This window comes from Oreochromis aureus, linkage group 12 (assembly GCF_013358895.1).
Source record: "Oreochromis aureus strain Israel breed Guangdong linkage group 12, ZZ_aureus, whole genome shotgun sequence".
Taxonomy (NCBI): Eukaryota; Metazoa; Chordata; class Actinopteri; order Cichliformes; family Cichlidae; genus Oreochromis; species Oreochromis aureus.
This window is the reverse complement of record NC_052953.1, coordinates 30,078,114-30,096,962: the sequence shown is the minus strand read 5'-3', so window position 1 is coordinate 30,096,962 and position 18,849 is coordinate 30,078,114. Positions and strand designations below refer to the sequence as shown.

Here is an 18,849-nt window from a genome sequence, read left to right as displayed (position 1 = left end):
ATGATAAAAACAGCGTATAAATGAGTAGTCTCTAATGCGCTAATGACATCATGGAGTTTGTCGAGTGCTGCCGCGGAGTCAGCTCGTGGCTGGATGTAAACAATGGCCAAAAACACACCTGAGAACTCCAATGGCAGATAGTAGGGGCGGCATTTTAGAATGAAAAACTCTACGTCTTACTCTTATTAATCTTTCTGAGTCACAAAATAAACTTTTAACATATTTAAAAGGCGAGAAGGTCGCTGTGTAAACTTCAAATATCTGCTTGGTTTATCAAGACATCGCATATTTGCAAAAGTGCTCCGACGTTTTCGGAGACGTCTGTCACCCATCCACTCGATAGCTAGCTGGGGGGTTAAATGGTCACTTGAGCCGGCAAGAACAGTGGACTCCCTTCATCGTTTTCAGACCCCCGCGGTCTTTCGCTACTCAGGTTAAACATGATATATAAGTCACTCGGATAACTTAAAAATGTTATTGTTTGGCTTTTTTCAGTGCTTTATTCATTCCGGAGTAAATCGGTTTGGCTGAGATCAAAGTTATTAGATTAAATAAAACGTTATTAATCCCTCGGGTGGGTTCCTTTAGGGTTTTTACACAGCTGAATATACGTCAAACAGAAAACTGATTAAATAGAAGTGTGAGATGGCCGAGAATTTACAGCAGTGTCCTGTTATATTTTAGATAGCAAGGAGCAGATGGCTGAGTTTATTAAACTCCACCGAGACAGCTGGTGACACAAATCTGAAGGCTAGACTGTCACATTTCACAGCCTTGCACTTCCGGCCTTCTCGGTCTTCGAAGGACCCGGCCCACATAGGTTTTGGGAAACAGCTATAATATAAACAGTGAAGCTGGAGGATGAACGCTAACTTTTTTCCACTCGATAAAAGTTAACGTGAGGGTTCCTGATGGTTATGGACAAATACAATCGCATGGCAGGATGTTGTAAACGGACCAAACTTCAGGCAGGAGAACATTTGAGATAATCCATCCACAATACGAGGTTAGTCATTAATATACTGCTGCATTCCCTGCACTAAAGTTGCATCGTAAGGTTTTAAAAACTGAGCTTTAAAATGAATAGTGGTAATAACCGAGAGAAGCCAACAGTGATCACTGACTGTTTTTAGGGGCTTGTTGAGATTAAATAGGACAAAATGCAAAACATTAAAACATCTTTAAAAAACAACAGCATTATTAAACGCAGAGTAGTTTGGGCCCAGAAGCAGGATTCATCACATCATAACTTAAAGACCAGATAGGGTATAAAATCTGGGACTCTCCAGCAGTTGCTCTTAGAACTGAAGAAGCTTCTTGGATGAGAGGTGAAACGTCTTCAAGAAACTTAAAGAATTCCAGACAATTTTCTTTCCAAGCTTCTTAGACTACGATGACCCAGATGACTGAGAAGCTTCACAGACAATCAGACTTCTACCTTTACTGTTTCACAAAAGGTTGAAAAGTGAATGTCCACAATTTAGACTTTATTGCAGGAAATTTTATTAAATGAATTTAGCAAAAGAGAAGCAAAAGCAAGATCAAATAGTAAAAATCACAAAATAATAATCAAATCACTTAAACTATAGTTATCTACCTTTATGTAATTCTACATCAGTTCGATTTGTCTTTAGCACATTTTCACATGAAAATTCAATGTAACATAATCTCTTCTCATTTCAAAACCAGAGAAACACTTTCTTTTACTTTTTAAAACTATGTTGATTATGATTTATTTTCAGTTTCAATTTTTTTATGGAACTTCTGTTATTAAATCATACTGTTACAGATGTACATCATATTTTGTAAGTCAGACCTTTCTTTGAGATTAGTGGCTCCAATGTGCCACTTTCACACCCATCCTGTACCACACATGCACCCACACACACCAGTGTCAGACTCTTGATGAGGCTTGTCATTAGAATCATTGTTGTTCTTTTTTCTGATTCGTTACATTAGTTAAGATAAACATATTTATTTGTATATATTTTCAACATGCCAATATTAGGACATTGACCATAATTAAACCTCAGTTTAACCACATACAAGCAAATGTAAATATGTAACTGGTACATACAATTAATATGTTTAATATGTTGTTATATTTTAAACAGTTTGGGGTGTTTGTGCGACTGTGTTAATCATCAGTAAAACCAAATATAAATCATGGTTCTGTGTTTCACAATTACAGCACTTAATGTTATTTTTCTGATTTAGAATTATGTGTATGATGAGCAGGTTCTTATCTTCCTGCATTCCTCGAGACGCACACAAAAATATCAAGGTTGAAGCTGACTCAAGTGCACACATAAGCCACCAGAAAACTCGGATATTAGAAACGTTATTTCCACTAGCCACACTATGTTTTTCATTTATTGATTGATCAAACTCATATTCTAATTTCTCTTTGATTAAGAAAAAAAATGCTTTATTATTAGGAAATAGAGAAAAGCTCTGTTATAGCACATTTTTAATCACATAAGACTGGATATAAAGACCTTTAACCTCTCCTACCTGTGATGTAGAGGCGGCCAGAGGGAGGCTTCAATCTCTTTCTACTACAGGTGTCACGACAATAGATACAATCAAATTCAGTTTAAAATGCAACACTCCCATTTATCGGGGCTTGGATCTACAGGTGGATTTAAAAGAATTGATTTCCCAATTCAAATACAATTTATTTTGTAAGCTGTAACCTGTAAGGAATTGCAGGACAGGGATCAGAATGTGAACAAACAACCTGAACAGAAAAGTGAAAGAAGGTCAGACTGACTCTTGATCTCAGTAGCCAGCTGCTTTGCCTTTTTTCCTTTCATCAGACCACGCATAGATAGAACCATTCTTCTTCTCCACAGCATTAACTACATTGTAGAATGTTGTTATATTATGTCCCCAAGCTTTAAGAGAATCCAGTAAGTCCTGCAGGGCAAAGAGGAAAGGAGACTCAGATGTAACAAAAGTAGTATGATTTTTTATTTTATCATATGGCTGCACAGAATATATTACCTTTTGGGTAAGCTCAGGTTCAAACATAACTTCGTATTTAGAGTTGACAAAAAAAACTTGAGCTTTAATTGCATCCTCAAGGGTCTTGTTAAACCAAAGATGATTGATGAGCGCCTTGGAGAGAAATAAAAAAAATTACACAGCAATCTTTGAGATGATAAAGTGATGATTACAGGATGGATTAGAGTGAAGGTCTTAACTGTGATACCTGCTATAAAATCAAAGAGGAGCATCTGTCTGCATCAATTTATCACAGTTTTTGTGTTTACTATGGACACGTACCGAGGCCATTCCAGTTGTAATCATAGTCGAACCAGATCCTCCGATTACCAGCGTCTCTGACTCAGACTTCAGCACAGCTGGGGCCATAGAGGAAGGAGGACGCTCCCCTGAGAAATACAATAAAAGTCTTGAATGACAGGACAAAACTACAATTCAGACTCATCAATGTGAGAAGAACAAGAAAAAATGATTGGGCCTCATTCATAAAAAGGACGCACACACAAATCTGTGCATAAGTCATGTGCACAAATGTTTCAGGACAACTGGAGCCAAACAGGAAGGAGGACGCTCCAGTGAGAAGTACAACAATTGTCTTAGAAAGTTTAAACATGTCTTTAAACTAAATGTTGATAGTAGTACTAAGTAAAATAGAGCTAATAACAAAATTATTATCATTGCTTCCTTTTAGTCACTATTCATAGTTTTCAAAACACTGTATTACAATCAAATGATCCATGTTCAATCATCCAGGTAAGGAAATCCCAGCGAGTTGATTCTGTTTATCCTGATGTAGCATTTTCAGTCGGAGAAATGTTTTTTCACTCATCCAAGTAACTTCTTCATTCTCAGCTGACTGCAGGTTTGCCCAAATTTATAAGCAGACTAAGATGTTTGACAGATGTTTATGGTAACTGAAACTCCATTATTTCATCCAGAGCTCTGAATTTGATTTTTAAAATTTAAAATGACTCTGATGCAAACACTTTGGAAAGTACATGTGATGCAACTTATTGTATTTGTTCAATGCTGCTTTCAAGGAAAACAGCATTTTCTTCCACCTTTTTTGTATTCTACAAATTTTATTTTGCATTATTGTAAAATTTGATTTTTGTCTATACTCAAATATGGGAGGACAGCTTTAACTTAAAGCTGTCCTCCCATATTTTGGTTTTGCTTTTCCATATTTTAAGTACCCGGTGCTCAGAGATGTGTTAACGTATCTGTCCCAAATTCCAAACCTTAAATAATTATCATTATAAGAGAGGGTTCAGGCTGAACTGATCCAGCCCTAACTATAAAATTTAATTTAAAAAAACTATAAAATTTTTAAGTTTTAAGCCGTATTTTTAAAAGTAGACAGACTGTCCGTCTCCTGAATCCAAACAAGAAGCTGGTTCCACAGAAGACGGCCTTGAAAGCTGAAGGCTCTGCCTCCCATTCTACTTTTAAGTACTCTAGGAACACCACGTAAGCCTGGAGTGCGAGAATGAAGTGCTCTGTTGGGGTGATACAGTACAATAAGGTCTGTAAGATAAAATGGGACTGATTGTTTGAGACCAGGTATGTGAACAGAAAAATGTTTAAATTTGATTTGAGATTTAACAAAAAGACAACGTAAAGAAACAATATGGGAGGCAAATGATCTCTCTTTCTAGTCCCTGTCAGTTCTCTTGCTGCAGCATTTTGGATCAACTGAAGGCTTTTCAGGGAGTTTTTAGGACAATGTGATATAATCAGAGGTTGCAAAAGTACACACTTTCTTTACTGTAGAAGTACATAAACCCATGTTAAAAAACTACTCCAGTAAAAGTTGAAGTACTGAAGCAACTTTTTTACTTAAGTAACAGCGAAAAGGTACAGGCTCTGAAACGTACATAAATGTACATATGTAATTAAGAAAGTATAACGTAACTCCTTGAAGGATAATTCTACTATCAATTTTTGTACAAAGGTAGCTGAACATTTGCTATATTATTATTATTATTATCATAATAAAATAAAATTTATACATGAGAAAGCAAATATTATTTCAATTTAAATTCAAGTTATTACAAATGAACTTAAATCTGTTATTAGGACACAAGCTGTTTTAGTTTCTTATGTGAGCTTCAGACGGTTTTCTTTGTGTACAGGCTGTGATCAGCTGACCTGCTGCTACTTGTAGATTTATACAACTGAATTTAACAAGATGTACGCAGTTTATCATCGCTGATATGCAACCCCTACACTGACACTATATATATGTTTATATGGCTTAAATGTAAATTTATCTCTGCTACACTTTATGTAATCTAAACCAAGAGCACAACAGCCACTGTGCACCAGACACACAGTCCCGTACTCTGAATTGACCACAGTATTGCAAACTAACCTGATTATCTTGCACAGAGCTACTTAGTATTTTCATGCAACATTTGAATAACACAAAGTTAGTATACCTTAGTTTGTTTAGCTGGTCGTGTACAATTTAGTAATACATAATTTATCAAAACACATTAAATACAAATCCAATATGTGGTTAAAATGAGGACATTACATATACACTTCAAATTTCCAGTTTATCAAGCATCACTGAGCAGTCCTTACCTTCAAATCTAGCCTCCATTCTTTCTCTACCTTCCTATCTGTCTTTCTCCATCTTTCTCCATCTCTGAGTTAAGTCAGCTTAAAGTATTTTCTGTCCTTGGGAAATACAGCTGCTGGACAAACTACACACAAACAGTTTGTGTATTTGCTGATGGTTTTTGAGCTGATAGAACCATTAAATTTGAAATTACCAGTCCTGCCACTTCACACTCCAACATCCCTCCTTTCAGGAATCATTCTCTTCTGTAGAACTAGATAGATAAAAGTATCAAACACAACTTAAAGACACCTGTACTCCCTCCAAACAACTCACCAGCACAAAAACTATGAATGATACAGTTGAACCAAAAGTAACGGGTCCATTTTGAAAATGTAAAAAGTACAAAGTAAAGATATTTGTTTAAAAATGTGGGGGCTAAAAGTAAAAGAAAAATAAATACTCAAGTAAAGTACAGATACCTGAAAGTTCACCTCACATGAATTCCTTTGGCCTAGTTTTAGTTAGGTAAGGTTGTATAGTAGAGCATTTAAAGTGGATTATGTAGGCCAGGTATCATTAAAATATAAATAAACTTTAAAACGAAAACATGTAACTCAAAAATATTTCATACATAAGATAGATATATGCATCTGTGCATCCTAAAAGCATTCATAGCATCTCACTTGTTTCACATTTTGTCATGTTACAGTTTTATTCTCAAATGGATTCAATTAAGTTTGTAGGCAAAAATTAAAATGTCCTTCCAAAACAACTGAATACGTGTGACGTAAATACATAAAATGCTGTTAGCGTGTTCCAGCCACTGTATTCAAACATGGAGGATGAACATGACAAATTCCACAAACCCACATAATTATATGTTTATGAGAAAGCATCAGTGTGTTGGGAGATGTAATAAAACCCTAGTCTAAGTATATTCTCGTTGTACCTTTTTTTCATTATTGTCACCTTAAGACATGTGGTACGTAGCCCATTAATAAAGATAGATCATTAATGGCAGGACTTCATTGAGCAGTTTTTTAGGAATGGGTTCTAATAGGCAAGCTACTGGTTTCGAGGAAGATTAATCAGCAGACACAGATCAAGTTATGGAGCATGATGAATTGATTTCACCTGTTGCAATCAAAGCATCTGACTGGATATTACAGGTGTTTAAGAATGTGCTTGATGAGTCAGCTGTTGATATGATGGTGCACAATATGCTTAGTATTTGTCTTTGAAAGGCGTGTTACAATTTATGTCGCTGATTATTGGCTGAAGAGATTAGCTGGGAAGAAAAGGCTCTTTGTGGTCCAAGTACCTATTCTCTTTTTAACTTATGCTTGTGTAGGAGAATGAATATTATATTTCAATATTGGCTTATTAATCACACTACCAGCGAATCACATTAGATGGCACTACTATAAATAATAGCTGCCACCTAAGCATCCCTGACTCACTGACCTGTTGCCGTGCATATCCGGACCTTTGGTTACCTGACTTCCATAGCTTTTACAGGTAGGAGTTGTGTACATGTCACTGAAGCCTTCTGTTGGCCACTTTGTTTGCAAGTTGGGAGATGCCGTTTGATCAGAAGTGTGGGCCAGAGTGGGCAGGAATAACTTTATAGTGGGGCTGCTACTGCTTCTCTGCTACTGCACATGTACTGCTGCTTTGCCTTTCTTTTTGGATTCCTCTTTTTGCCATGTGTCCATTGCATCTTGGCTTTTTGCTTTTTGTCTTTTCTTTTTGCTTGTTTTGCTATCTCACTGGAAGTTGAACATTTTAGAGAAGTGGTTGAGCTGTAACATATGGAACCTTGTGCATCTTAATGTATTAAATTATTTGATTAGAGCAATCATATATGTAGCAACTTCGAGTAATACTGCAAAGCTGTCTGCTCTAAATTGAAGGTTTAATTTATTTTGTGTTTGTAAATTTGGTTTCTGAATGTTTTGATTTGTAGATTCTCTTTTGTGTTACACCACTGGAAGGAAGCCCTTTTCCTAGCTGCAGATCACCAGTGTGTTTCTGCAGTAGGGCTAACCACAGAGGGTGTATTTAGGGTTGTTTTGTTTGAATACATTAACAGCTGTTGTTTCTTTTATTCAGAAGGAGAAGGCCTAAAATGGAGGTGACTGGGTGCCTTGGTGGCAGGACCTTTCATGCGCTGTACTTATTTATGCACCCTTGTTTTGAGGTGTGTGTGTGTGTGTGTGTGTGTGTGTGTGTGTGTGTGTGTGTGTGTGTGTGTGTGTGTGTGTGTGTGTGTGTGTGTGTGTGTGGATTGATATAGAAATATCGAATCTTCTGACACCAGTAATTTATGTTCTAGAATCGATTGTCATATTAAAATATTGATATTTATGTAATTTGAGATAAATCTGTAGTTTTTCCATTAACAGGGACACAGTGGAAAGAAACCTATTCCGATCGTCTAAATTGGAAGAAACTACTTCCTCGTCAGCCTTTCATAGTCATGTGCAAAATACGGCTGTATAAATGTGTCGCAGCCTCTTGGCGTGCGCACTCACAGCAATGGCTGAAAGTAAACTGAGTCATGTGTGGACATATTTTTCCTCCAAAAGTAGCCAAGACGCAGGTTGCGATACATATGGCAAGACAGTGAGGTTTTGTGGCAACACCACTGACTTCGTCAAACACCTCACAGTCAACATATCACAGAATATAACGAGTTTATGTTGAGGCAAACTGAAGAGGAGGAGAAGAGAGGGGCCGGTGCTGCTAGGGCGAAATAATTCCTTTAGTGCTGCAGGCAGGCAGCGTGTTCAAATAGCGCACAACTATAGGTTTTTAATTTCTATATGATAATTCAGCATTAATAAACAATAAGATTTCCTTAATTCAATTTCCTTAATCATTTTTTTTATTTGACCCCCTCCTACTTGCTGAAGTAAAATGATTATGATCCATATGGGAGTTATTAGAGAAGCTTAAAAATAAAACGCATAATAATGCGGCAAGGCTTTTCTTTAGCAGAATAGTCACATTACTGTTTATTGTATGTATTCAGTCTAAGTATGGTGGATTTAACTACATGGGTCTGTTTTTTATGACTGTGTATTTAGATATTTAAAAAATATTAGTACAGTACATCCTGCTGTTCCCTTACCAGGAGAGATGTTATCACGTCTTTCACAGAAGTCAGACAGCTGGTTGTTGAGAATGATTCCAGTGCTTGGAGAGAGGACCTTGGAACCAAATCTGTAAAGAAAAAAATATTAAATGGTCTACAAAACTAGCATCCTCCTTGTGATTAATTTCTCCATTATCTCTTAAACTTTTCTGATTATTCAGCTTCAAAGGAAGAAAAATATGTCATAGTTGGTTCCCAGCATTGAAACAGAACCATTCAGATACTGACATGTCATTGATGCTGCTGGTGACAGACACAGCGGATCCATCTTCAGCCAGGACAGAAACGTGTGTGGTACCTGTGCTGTCCACATACTGGGTGTCACCATAAAACTCAGGGGCATGAGTCTCGTTAGTGATCAAACTCCGTATGTAGTCAGCATAGCTATCCTCTGTTAAATTCTTTGCCATCTCTGTGAACTAAAGAACATAAAAAATTAACACATTACACAATATCCATGAATATCAAGACATATACCAAAAAAATTACATAAAATATTTAGAGTCAAATATTAACATGGTTTGGGTTTATCTGCTTTTAAAACTCGTTATTTATTTCTGTCAAATGTTACACAACTTGTCAGAATTATCATTTTAAAGAAAAAATTGCAGACCTTTAAAATCTAAGTACAGACTTGCTGCTTCTATAAGAATTAAGAGGGTAATTAGAGGCAGGTGCTGATAATCAAATGCACTTCATTAACTAATCATCATCAACTGGGAGCACCTCTATAAATGCAGACGTTTGGCAGTTTCCTGGCCTGGAGCATTCAGGTGTGTTAACACAGTCTCACTCTAACAGTCAAGTCAGAGTCTGTGCAATGCTCAGAGAAATTGCAAAAAATATCTTCACAAATTAATGAAGTGACTACTGATGTAACACTGATAGAAACCAATGTTGGTTTTCTGAAACCAGGAACTTTACTTTTAAAAATTTTATACTGTCTATTTTTAGTGATTTGTTCTGTGTTATTCCTACTTTTACTCACGTCAGGGATCTCAATATTTCTATCACTGTTTGAGTCATGACTAAATGTAATTACCTAAAAATAATTTTACTCTATCCAACAGAAGCAGGTGTAAATCTATCCATGAATCTGTCCATGTGATACTTACATTATCTGGGTTGAACTCTGGATCTCTGATATGTTTCTTTAATCCATTGGCAAATTTTAAAGCTTCAATATAACGGTGATAAAAGAATATCTTTTCATCGGTCATGTTAGGTTCTTTATTTATTTTATATCCTGAAAATATAAATAACTGTTAGAAAGTGTGATTTTGTGATTTTGGAGTAGCAGTTCTACAGTCAGTGTCTATAACATGAACCTTTCATGATGTTGAGGATGAGGCTGAGGATGGCTCCTCCTGCAGGGGGTGGAGGGAAGTACATCTGATACTCTCCCAAAGAAATATTCCACGCATCAGTCACTTTAACTTTATACGATGCCAAGTCCTCCAGTGTGAGTTTTCCTCCTGAGCAAAAACATTCAAAAAATGATTCTGCTGAGCAAAACTGAACACAATGCATCTCATAATCAAGACTTTGACTGGATCCAGACAGATCACAGTGTAGCCTTTGAGGGATCATGGCAGAGATTCACAGAGCTAATTAGATCATTGTGCCTGGCAAACATAGAAAATGGTCAGAAAGAGAGCAGGATGAATCCCGTCTGATAATACCTGCATCCTGAATGTCACTGATTAAATTCTTTGCTATTGTTCCGTTGTAAAACACATCTGGTCCCTCGTTTGCGATCATCTTTAAAGTGTCAGCCAGTTTCCCAAATTCCACAGTATCACCGGTTTTAAGCAGGTTCCCGTTCTCAACTGAATATAGTTTCCTAAAAGACAAAGACAGTGAAATAAAGCTGAACCATTCATTGTTAGTTTTTCATATTTTTGAAATCACATTGTGGGTGTATTTCATACCGTATTGACGTATTATTAATGCGTTGGATGTATTGACCATGGACGTATTCAATACGCGACCCGTTTCTGGCCAGGTCGATGGCCGGCTGAAAGAGTTCAGCCCATGACAAGTTCCCATACAGCCGGTGTGCCTCTGCATAACCTCGAATTTCCCCAGGAACCCCAATCCATTTGCTATCTGATGAGATAGATAATGGATAGTCAGTGCTGGAAAGTAACTCATTCATTTACTCATGTTTTGAGTAAACTGTAAGGTCCGATACATTAATGTCTTGAGATGACATTTGTTATATTTTGGCACTATATCATTTTAAATGATTTCTAATGTATTCAATTTCAGAGGTAATTATTGTACTTTTTGCGAATTTATAATTGGCTATATCATAGATAATGTTTTGCATATTATACTTACCTTTGCTTTTTACATGTATTTATTTCACTATATATACATGATTAGACTTTTCCTGGTTATAACAATGTTTATCATCTATATCAGGATATCGTATACAGGTAATGCCTGTATATGATATCCTGTCTTTCTATTTTCTGAGGCCTACATGCAGGGGTGTAGGATTGGATATGTATAGCACAGGTACTATACATGCACAGTGTCTATGGACACCTTTCCTTTATTGATGTATTTTTCTCAAAAGTTTAGTGATTTTTTTCTTTTTTTAATAAAGAGCTGAGTCAATAACCCCTATAGTGGCCCTTATAGGCCAAACGAACTGCAACTTAACAAAACATCAACAAATAGAAAAACACGACATAATCACACATAACCCAACTGAAATAGAAAAAAAAAACAAATTAGAAAAAAAGAAAATAAAAACACTTCAGTTTTTGTTCCTTTTTTTTCATTGTGTTTTTTTCCTGATTCCTTTTTTTTCTATTTTATTTAATTTTTTTCTACTTCTGTTGTGTTTTGTGTGCATTTGTAGTGTTTTTCTATTTGCTGGTGTTTTCTTAAGTTGCAGTCCATTTGGCCTTTCAGGGCCACCATAAATAACTGTATATATCAATTTGTCATGGTCATTAACAAACTGTTCATGCACTCCATCTAATAAAAAACAAACAAACTATGATTTGCCAATAAGTCTACATAGCTTGAAATAACATTTTAACACTTATTTTTCAACATACTGCAGTCCACAGTTACTTAATGGTTAAATAGGTTCTCGATTTTCCTGTAGGCTAAGCCATGCAGGGCCAATAGCGCTTTTACCCTTTTGGATCCCAAGTGCAAACAGGCTATGGATTGCCCACACTAAGAACTAAATGCCCTACATTTCAGCCAGTACTGGGGCCCATAGTGGCCTGCGTATAAAACCCCCACACAGTCCCAAAGAATTACGTTTTACATTGACGGCAGCAAAAGGTGTTTGTAGCTGGGTTTATAAGATTTTTACATCATTCTGTTTTTAATCATATTTTACACAGAGTCCCAGTTTTTTCTCTTTTCTTTAATTGGGATTGTAGAACCTGGTAATGAACAGATGTTTTTAATATTATGTCCTCATACATGAAATCTTATATTTTAAAGAAATTTTTACTTTTTTTCTATGACTACGTGTTATGAAAACAGTCATTTCTGAGTTTTGTCTGTGTGCTTTGATGTTATCAAACGTTATATGGTATCAAAAGCAAAAGTTAGATCTACTATGTATGGCAGTCTGAAAGTCTTTCAAATGTACTTGGCTGTTTGTGAAACATGAAAAATGTAATGCTGGTGTGATGCCTGATGGTGTTTCATTAGAACTAGGAAAAGCCACATACAGTGCTTAAAAGTGCTTCTTGTGAGCTCATCTTATGTCACATGTGCAACATTTGGAGAAGAACCTGTTACTTCACTGTAGCTTCTGTTTCTGAAATTAAGGACCATGTGTTTCATGGTGTTAATTTGTGCTAGATTATTCTGATAGTGTCACATCTGACACTGACTCACCACCTTTAATAACTGCTGATAGCATAACTCTTCTTACCCTGTTAGTTGTCCTCTGCTCACTTTTCTTTGAAAATGAATTTAAGAGATGCTTTGCCTCCCTTGTGTTTCTTTCTTTTGTTTTAGGATATCCCATTTGCTTTCTTGAGGAAAGACATGACTGACAGTGTGTAATAGCAGTCACCTATATGGGATAAATTAGTTTTGCTGTGAAGTGAGTCTGAATGCAATTTAGACTAAAACATTTTGCATCATTTGTAAGTGTTAAAAGCAGCCACGTAGTTTGACAACAAAGTTCAGTCATCCAACCAATTTATTAAGGTCATTTAATTATGATATTAGTTGCTTTGAAATTGAAGAAATTGTTAAAAACAACAACAAAAAGAAAACAAAAACAAGAAAAACTATGTGACCTACTTTAAGTGAACCTTCATGAAGAAGAAACATTTACACTTAAAAGAATTGTCTGATAGGATCTGCTGCTCTTCTTGTGACAAACCAAACAGGGTTCTTTAAACTTTTTGTCATTATCTCATAATTCCACTACTCCATGTGGAGCTCCAACCAAAACTGCAAGCAAAAAGCTAGTACATGAAAACAGATTGATCTAGAAAAACAAGAAAGACTACCTACAAAAAAAGGTGAGAACAGATGCAGGTCTTTAAATAATGGTATTTTGTTATCCTACCTTGCTTCCAGTCTGTGGTGTTAGGACATGACTTAGGCAGATCAGGGTTCACGTTCCTGGGGACAGTCTCTCTGGAGTTGATTATTGTTACTTTACCTTTGAAAAGATGAGATGTTATTACTTGATTCTCCTGCAAGGCTGAGCTGCTGCGTTAGAATGTGGGGAATGTGGGTGTCTTTTTACCAGAGCTGTCCATAATTGTGAATATGGACCCTCCTCCGATTCCCGCACTCTGTGGGTTGATGATGGAGGTGCACAGCAGCGCAGCAATGGCGGCATCTACTGCAGATCCGCCTTTCTGAAGAATGTCCCTGAAACAGTTCATCATTATCACTTTAGAGTTATTTTTATCATGTGTGTTAGGAGTGCACAATTTATGTAATTTTAATCTTTATTAAAATTTTAATGTCCTACAATTAAATTGCCATGATGTTAGTATTTCCCTGAAAGAGTTCACAGTTATCATTACTGTGTTTTCCTTTGTTTCCTAAATACTTCAGATTTTGTGTAAAGCAAAGAAACGGTGCAGAGAAATAAAAAGCAAGATAAACATGCCGTCATGATGCCATGGGTTAATGAGCTTCCAAAGATGTTTTAGTGGTTAGGTTTGCTTTTAGAACACTACATGTGTCGTATAAAGCCTTTGTTAGTACATATAAACAGAACAAAGTGTATCAAAAAATAAATGTCACTCACTGTCAGATGAACATTTTAAAGAGTTTGCATAGCATCAAGTGAGTGAAACCCTTTAACTGATTTTTTTTTTCTGGCAACTTTATACTTTTACTCCCAAGTTTTAAACAAAAAAGTAAAGCGTTTATACTCGGGGGTTAAAGTGGGCTGGAAGGAGTGTACATGTCTGTAAGTTGTGTTCGCAGTACTTCAGCATCTAGCTATCACTACAAAGTAGGACGAAACATGAAAGTAGTGACTTTTTTTAAGCATTGGGCAATTTTAATTTTAACATTTTTATCAGCTCAACAAACATCAGCAAACACACTGTAATTGCGCAGTTTTTTGCTTTGTTTGTGTGTTGCTTTGTTTGTTTTTGGGGGGGTTTCTTGTTCTTTTTCCCAAAAATGGCTCAGGAAAACCCCTGTAGTTTCACAGGTTAAATAAAAAGTGCAATATTGTAACTGCTTCAGGATCTGTTCTTAATTTGGAAATAAATATGTTTAATTTACAAGGTTTTGAGGGTTCTTTCGACAGTAGATATCCAAGATAAATGATCATAATTACAATATTTTGGAGTCAAAATCGAATTGAATCAAATTGAATCAGGGATCAAATCGAAGTTGGCCCTGAATCAGAATGGAATCAGTTGTAAAAATCAGTGACAATACACAGCCCTACTTGTGCACAATGGTTGTGGTGCTCATAGTCAGATTTGGGTTAGAGTGTAGGAGAGACTAATTTGCATTTAAGATGATGGTATATAGATTAATTAACTGAATTCTAACTCTATACTGTCCAGTATAAAGACAGTATAGACAGTATAGAAAAATTAAACTATTGCGACAGGCCTCATCTCTCTTGTCCTCTTAAAAAAAAAGAACAGCCAATCCAAATTAAGTAGCGCAGAGCTGAACCAATCACAGCCGCAGCATCACGTCACGTGACTTGTTACGTACAGCACAAGTACATGTGTATTTGTTTGGGAAGCAGCCAAGAGCACCTGGCTGCAGCCGTGCCGCCTGGGTAATGGAGGAAATGCGTGTGCCGACTAGAGAAAAATCAACCGAGCGTGACCGAAGGTTACCGAAGAAAAAACAGATGATGGTTCCAATGCCGGAGAGATTGTAGAACGGAAGGGCGATAGAAGTTCCGTAGTTCGGCTTTTGCCAGAATAAAGTAACTGTTAAAACTGTTTGAAAAGCTAAGCTTTACAACAAGGAGAGATTGAGAATTTCCTTTTAGTTCTCAGTTTATTTGATATTGACAAAAGTCAATTTTGTCTGTTCTTCTGTAAAACAAACTAAGATTTATTTTTAGAATTAATATTTTGTTTCTAAGTGGAATTGACAATTTAGTCTGTTTTGTTTGTTCTCTTTTGAAACTTAAACGCTTTAGCGGCTGCCTTTTGTGTAGTTTGCAATATTTGCCTTTATTTATCTGAAAAAGTCTCATGTTCCTTAATTACATCTACCCTGTTAAACTTATTATGGGAAATAAATATTTAAATCAAAACAAGCTGCTGATTATTTAAAATCTTATATCGCCCAGCTCTAGCTTCACCCCAGTTTCAGCAGAAGGTGTACCTGCTGCTTCTCGGTAGTTTAATGTGCCAGGATTGCCATTTTTATGAATCAGTCATTTGTAATTACTGAATTAATGTTTTTGATACTACCGCTTCTATTTATTACACCCACATGTGTAAAAGAAAAAAATACCCTCGCTGTTATTGCTATTTTTGCTGCAGATTGTGAAGAGTAATGCATACCATTCAGTCAGTTAACGTCTGGAATCTTATTTGATTGATTACTGGCATATTGGGTAGCTGTAGCTCAGGTAGTAGAGTGAGTCACCTACTAACTGGAAGGTTGTTGGTGCGATTCCAGTCTGCTTCAGTCTGCATGCCAAATATCCTTGGGCAAGTTGCTAACCCCAGGTTGCTCTCCGATGCATTCATGGGAGTGTGAATGAGTGTGTATGAATGTTAGTTAGGTAGCACTTAAAACCTAGAAAAGTGCATGTGTAAAGGGGTGTGATTGGGTGAATGAACAAGTTGTATAAAGCGCTTTGAGTGCTCAGATATAGTAGAAAAGCACTATATAAGAACCAGTCCATTTACCATTGCCATATGGATGAGAGCAAGAAGCATACCGCTGGGTGAGTTTCATTCACTCATATTGACAGAGAGATTGACACACTGAGTGGTAAAATCATTAAAATATCTTAATAGGAGGGAGAGAGGGAGGGAGGAGGCTGGCCGGTCAGGGTTTTGGGCTGGTGGGCCTCCCTGCTGCTGTGGGACCCGTCTCTTTGTCTCCACCCCAGAGTAAAGGGGACCATCTCCTTGGTCTGGGGGTTTATTGCCCCTCTGGAGGTGTTGGTGCCTAGAAGGGCTGTGGCTCCCCAAACATAATATTAGATGCTTACATGGGGAAACTTAATGAACACAAGCAAGTGAGTGTAATAACGCAAAATAAAAAATATCCTAAAAAAAAATCTAATAAAATATGACTATCAAGTGGACCAATATAGCAAAAGCTGAAATGGTCCATTTTGGAAAATGAATCTGTTGGCCTTTTTTTTTTTTTTTTTGGCCCTCAGAGAACAATTGTGATTGCTACACTAGGTGAAAGACGCCAAGCCACTAATTTGAATGTCACTGCTAGATAACCAACACCTATACAGTCCTAAGTGATGGTGCTTTTCCTTGGATCTTAATGATGCATCCTAGTTTCCTCTCCAGTGAAGCCTTCCCAGAACCAAACAAATATATGTTTCTGGTAGAATGAATCACAAATAGGGAATAAATTGCATGTTTAGATCTGTATTTTGCATAGACCACACTGAATTTCTACTTTTATAACATGGCATATGGGTTTCATATAGGAGAAGGAATTAGAATTTATTTATGGGAAGTTGTAAATATGTAGAGGAAAAAAACATATTTAAATGCTTCCATGATTTTGACAATGCAGATTAATAATTCAGTTTAGTCCTTTAAGCGCCAAAGTTTGTTCTTGAAAAATTGCATATTATGCATCATGTAAAGCCTTTGTTAGCAACATACTGAACAAACAAATTGTGTCAAATGTTTAAAATGTTACTCACCGTCCAATATCTGAACAATTCTTAGAGTCTGCAGCCACTGCAGCTTTAAAGGAATTCTTACTGCAACTCCGCTGTGTGGTCCGACACCTAATTAAATATATAATAGCAATACATAACAGTGCTTAATAAATGGCAAAATTCTCATACATATATATATATATATATATATATATATATAAAAACACCCAGCACGCCCCTACGGGCGGTTTATCCTTCAAGCTCGGGTCCTCTACCAGAGGCCTGGGAGCTTGAGGGTCCTGCGTAGTATCTTAGCTGTTCCCAGGACTGCGCTCTTCTGGACAGAGATCTCCGATGTTGTTCCCGGGATCTGCTGGAGCCACTCGCCTAGCTTGGGAGTCACCGCACCTAGTGCTCCGATTACCACGGGGACCACCGTTACCTTCACCCTCCACATCCTCTCGAGCTCTTCTCTGAGCCCTTGGTATTTCTCCAGCTTCTCGTGTTCCTTCTTCCTGATATTGCTGTCATTCGGAACCGCTACATCGATCACTACGGCCGTCTTCTCCTGTTTGTCTACCACCACTATGTCCGGTTGGTTAGCCACCACCATTTTGTCCGTCTGTATCTGGAAGTCCCACAGGATCTTAGCTCGGTCATTCTCCATCACCCTTGGGGGCATCTCCCATTTTGACCTCAGGACTTCCAGGTTATACTTGGCACAGATGTGTATATATATATATATATATATATATATATATATACATATATATATATATATATATATATATGTATGTATATATATAGATATAGATATAGATATACAGATATATATAAAATTTTATTAAAAACAACAATGTCTCACAATTAGTGAGGTGGTGTGCATGATTTGCAAAGACCTGAGTACTTCTTTGTAAATAGGTGTTGAGGGGAAACAACATAAAATGATACTTTTCACAATGATTACGTGAGTTAAGGAGTTAGAGACATTTTAGTGCTAAAGTTACTTATTAGAAAATTGCATATTATGCACCGTAAGAAGCCTTTGATTAAAATAAACTGTGTCAAAAGTTTAAAACGTTACTCACCATCCAGTCCTTGAACATTTCCCACAGCCTGCAGCTTCTGAGGAAGTTCCACTGGACCATTTGGACCTCATATGTAGACCCACAGGAACACCCACAATTATAACAACCGCTATTACAATGGCACCCACAATCAAAACTTTTGTTGACCGAAGCATGGTTCTTTCTTATCTATTTCTCTGTTCTCTGGAAGTTACTTTCTCTGAAATTTTACAAGTGATTTGGTAGCTGACAAATTATTAACTCTATAACTAATTGGAAGAGATGGCTACTCCATCAGAAGGTGGTCGGCTTAAGTCTCTGTCACATGCGTAGTTTATGTATTAACAGCTTTGGCTTTGGGTTGTCCATTTGACAGGGTGGACTGGTCAGCATTTATATCAAACATTTGTTTATGTTAACGCATGTAAATGAATTTGCACAACAGCTGCTTTGAGGGAAAAAGAAAAAGAAAGGGTCAGATCCTCCTTTTTAGTTCCTCTTTTTTAGATCCTCCTTTTTAGATCCTCCTTTTTCCAGAGCTTCTTTGTTAATGCTCTGCCTTTGTGTTACTGCAGTGACTTTCAGTTGCTGCTTGTTTGTGGGCCATATTGTCCAAAGTTTAGTCTTCAACAAGTGAAATTCATGCTGAATTGGGTTAAGATGAGGTGACTGAGTTGGCCACTCAAGAATATTCCACTTCTTTGCTTTAATAAAACCCTGGCTTGCTTTGGCTGTATGTTTTGGTTCATTG

The 18,849-nt window shown here is 36.8% G+C and overlaps 1 protein-coding gene across 1 annotated transcript; it reads right to left on the bottom strand.

Annotated features, from left to right (window-relative positions):
• Window positions 1–1,492: 1,492 nt before the first annotated feature.
• On the bottom strand, window positions 1,493–18,451 carry LOC116331956 (glutathione hydrolase 5 proenzyme-like). Its single transcript, XM_031754794.2, has 13 exons — window positions 18,120–18,451; window positions 17,074–17,160; window positions 13,477–13,604; window positions 13,294–13,389; window positions 10,664–10,841; window positions 10,415–10,575; window positions 10,061–10,207; window positions 9,848–9,978; window positions 8,961–9,151; window positions 8,709–8,800; window positions 3,289–3,395; window positions 3,007–3,120; window positions 1,493–2,919 (listed from the first exon to the last, which is right to left on the bottom strand). Exons 1-13 carry the CDS (start codon window positions 18,272–18,274, stop codon window positions 2,782–2,784), a joined length of 1,725 nt encoding a protein of 574 aa, XP_031610654.1. The 5' UTR covers window positions 18,275–18,451; the 3' UTR covers window positions 1,493–2,781.
• Between the last annotated feature and the right edge of the window lie 398 nt (window positions 18,452–18,849).

What these genes read in the sequence shown, in the direction of transcription:
- LOC116331956 (XM_031754794.2), bottom strand. Translation starts at nt 18,274, where the DNA reads ATGCTTCGGTCAACAAAAGTTTTGATTGTGGGTGCCATTGTAATAGCG. An exon ending in CAGTGACATTCAGGATGCAG is followed by an intron (nt 10,208 to 10,414) that starts GTATTATCAGAC and finishes GTTTTTGCTCAG; the next exon opens with GAGGAAAACTCACACTGGAG. An exon ending in CATCCTCAACATCATGAAAG is followed by an intron (nt 9,979 to 10,060) that starts GTTCATGTTATA and finishes TTATATTTTCAG; the next exon opens with GATATAAAATAAATAAAGAA.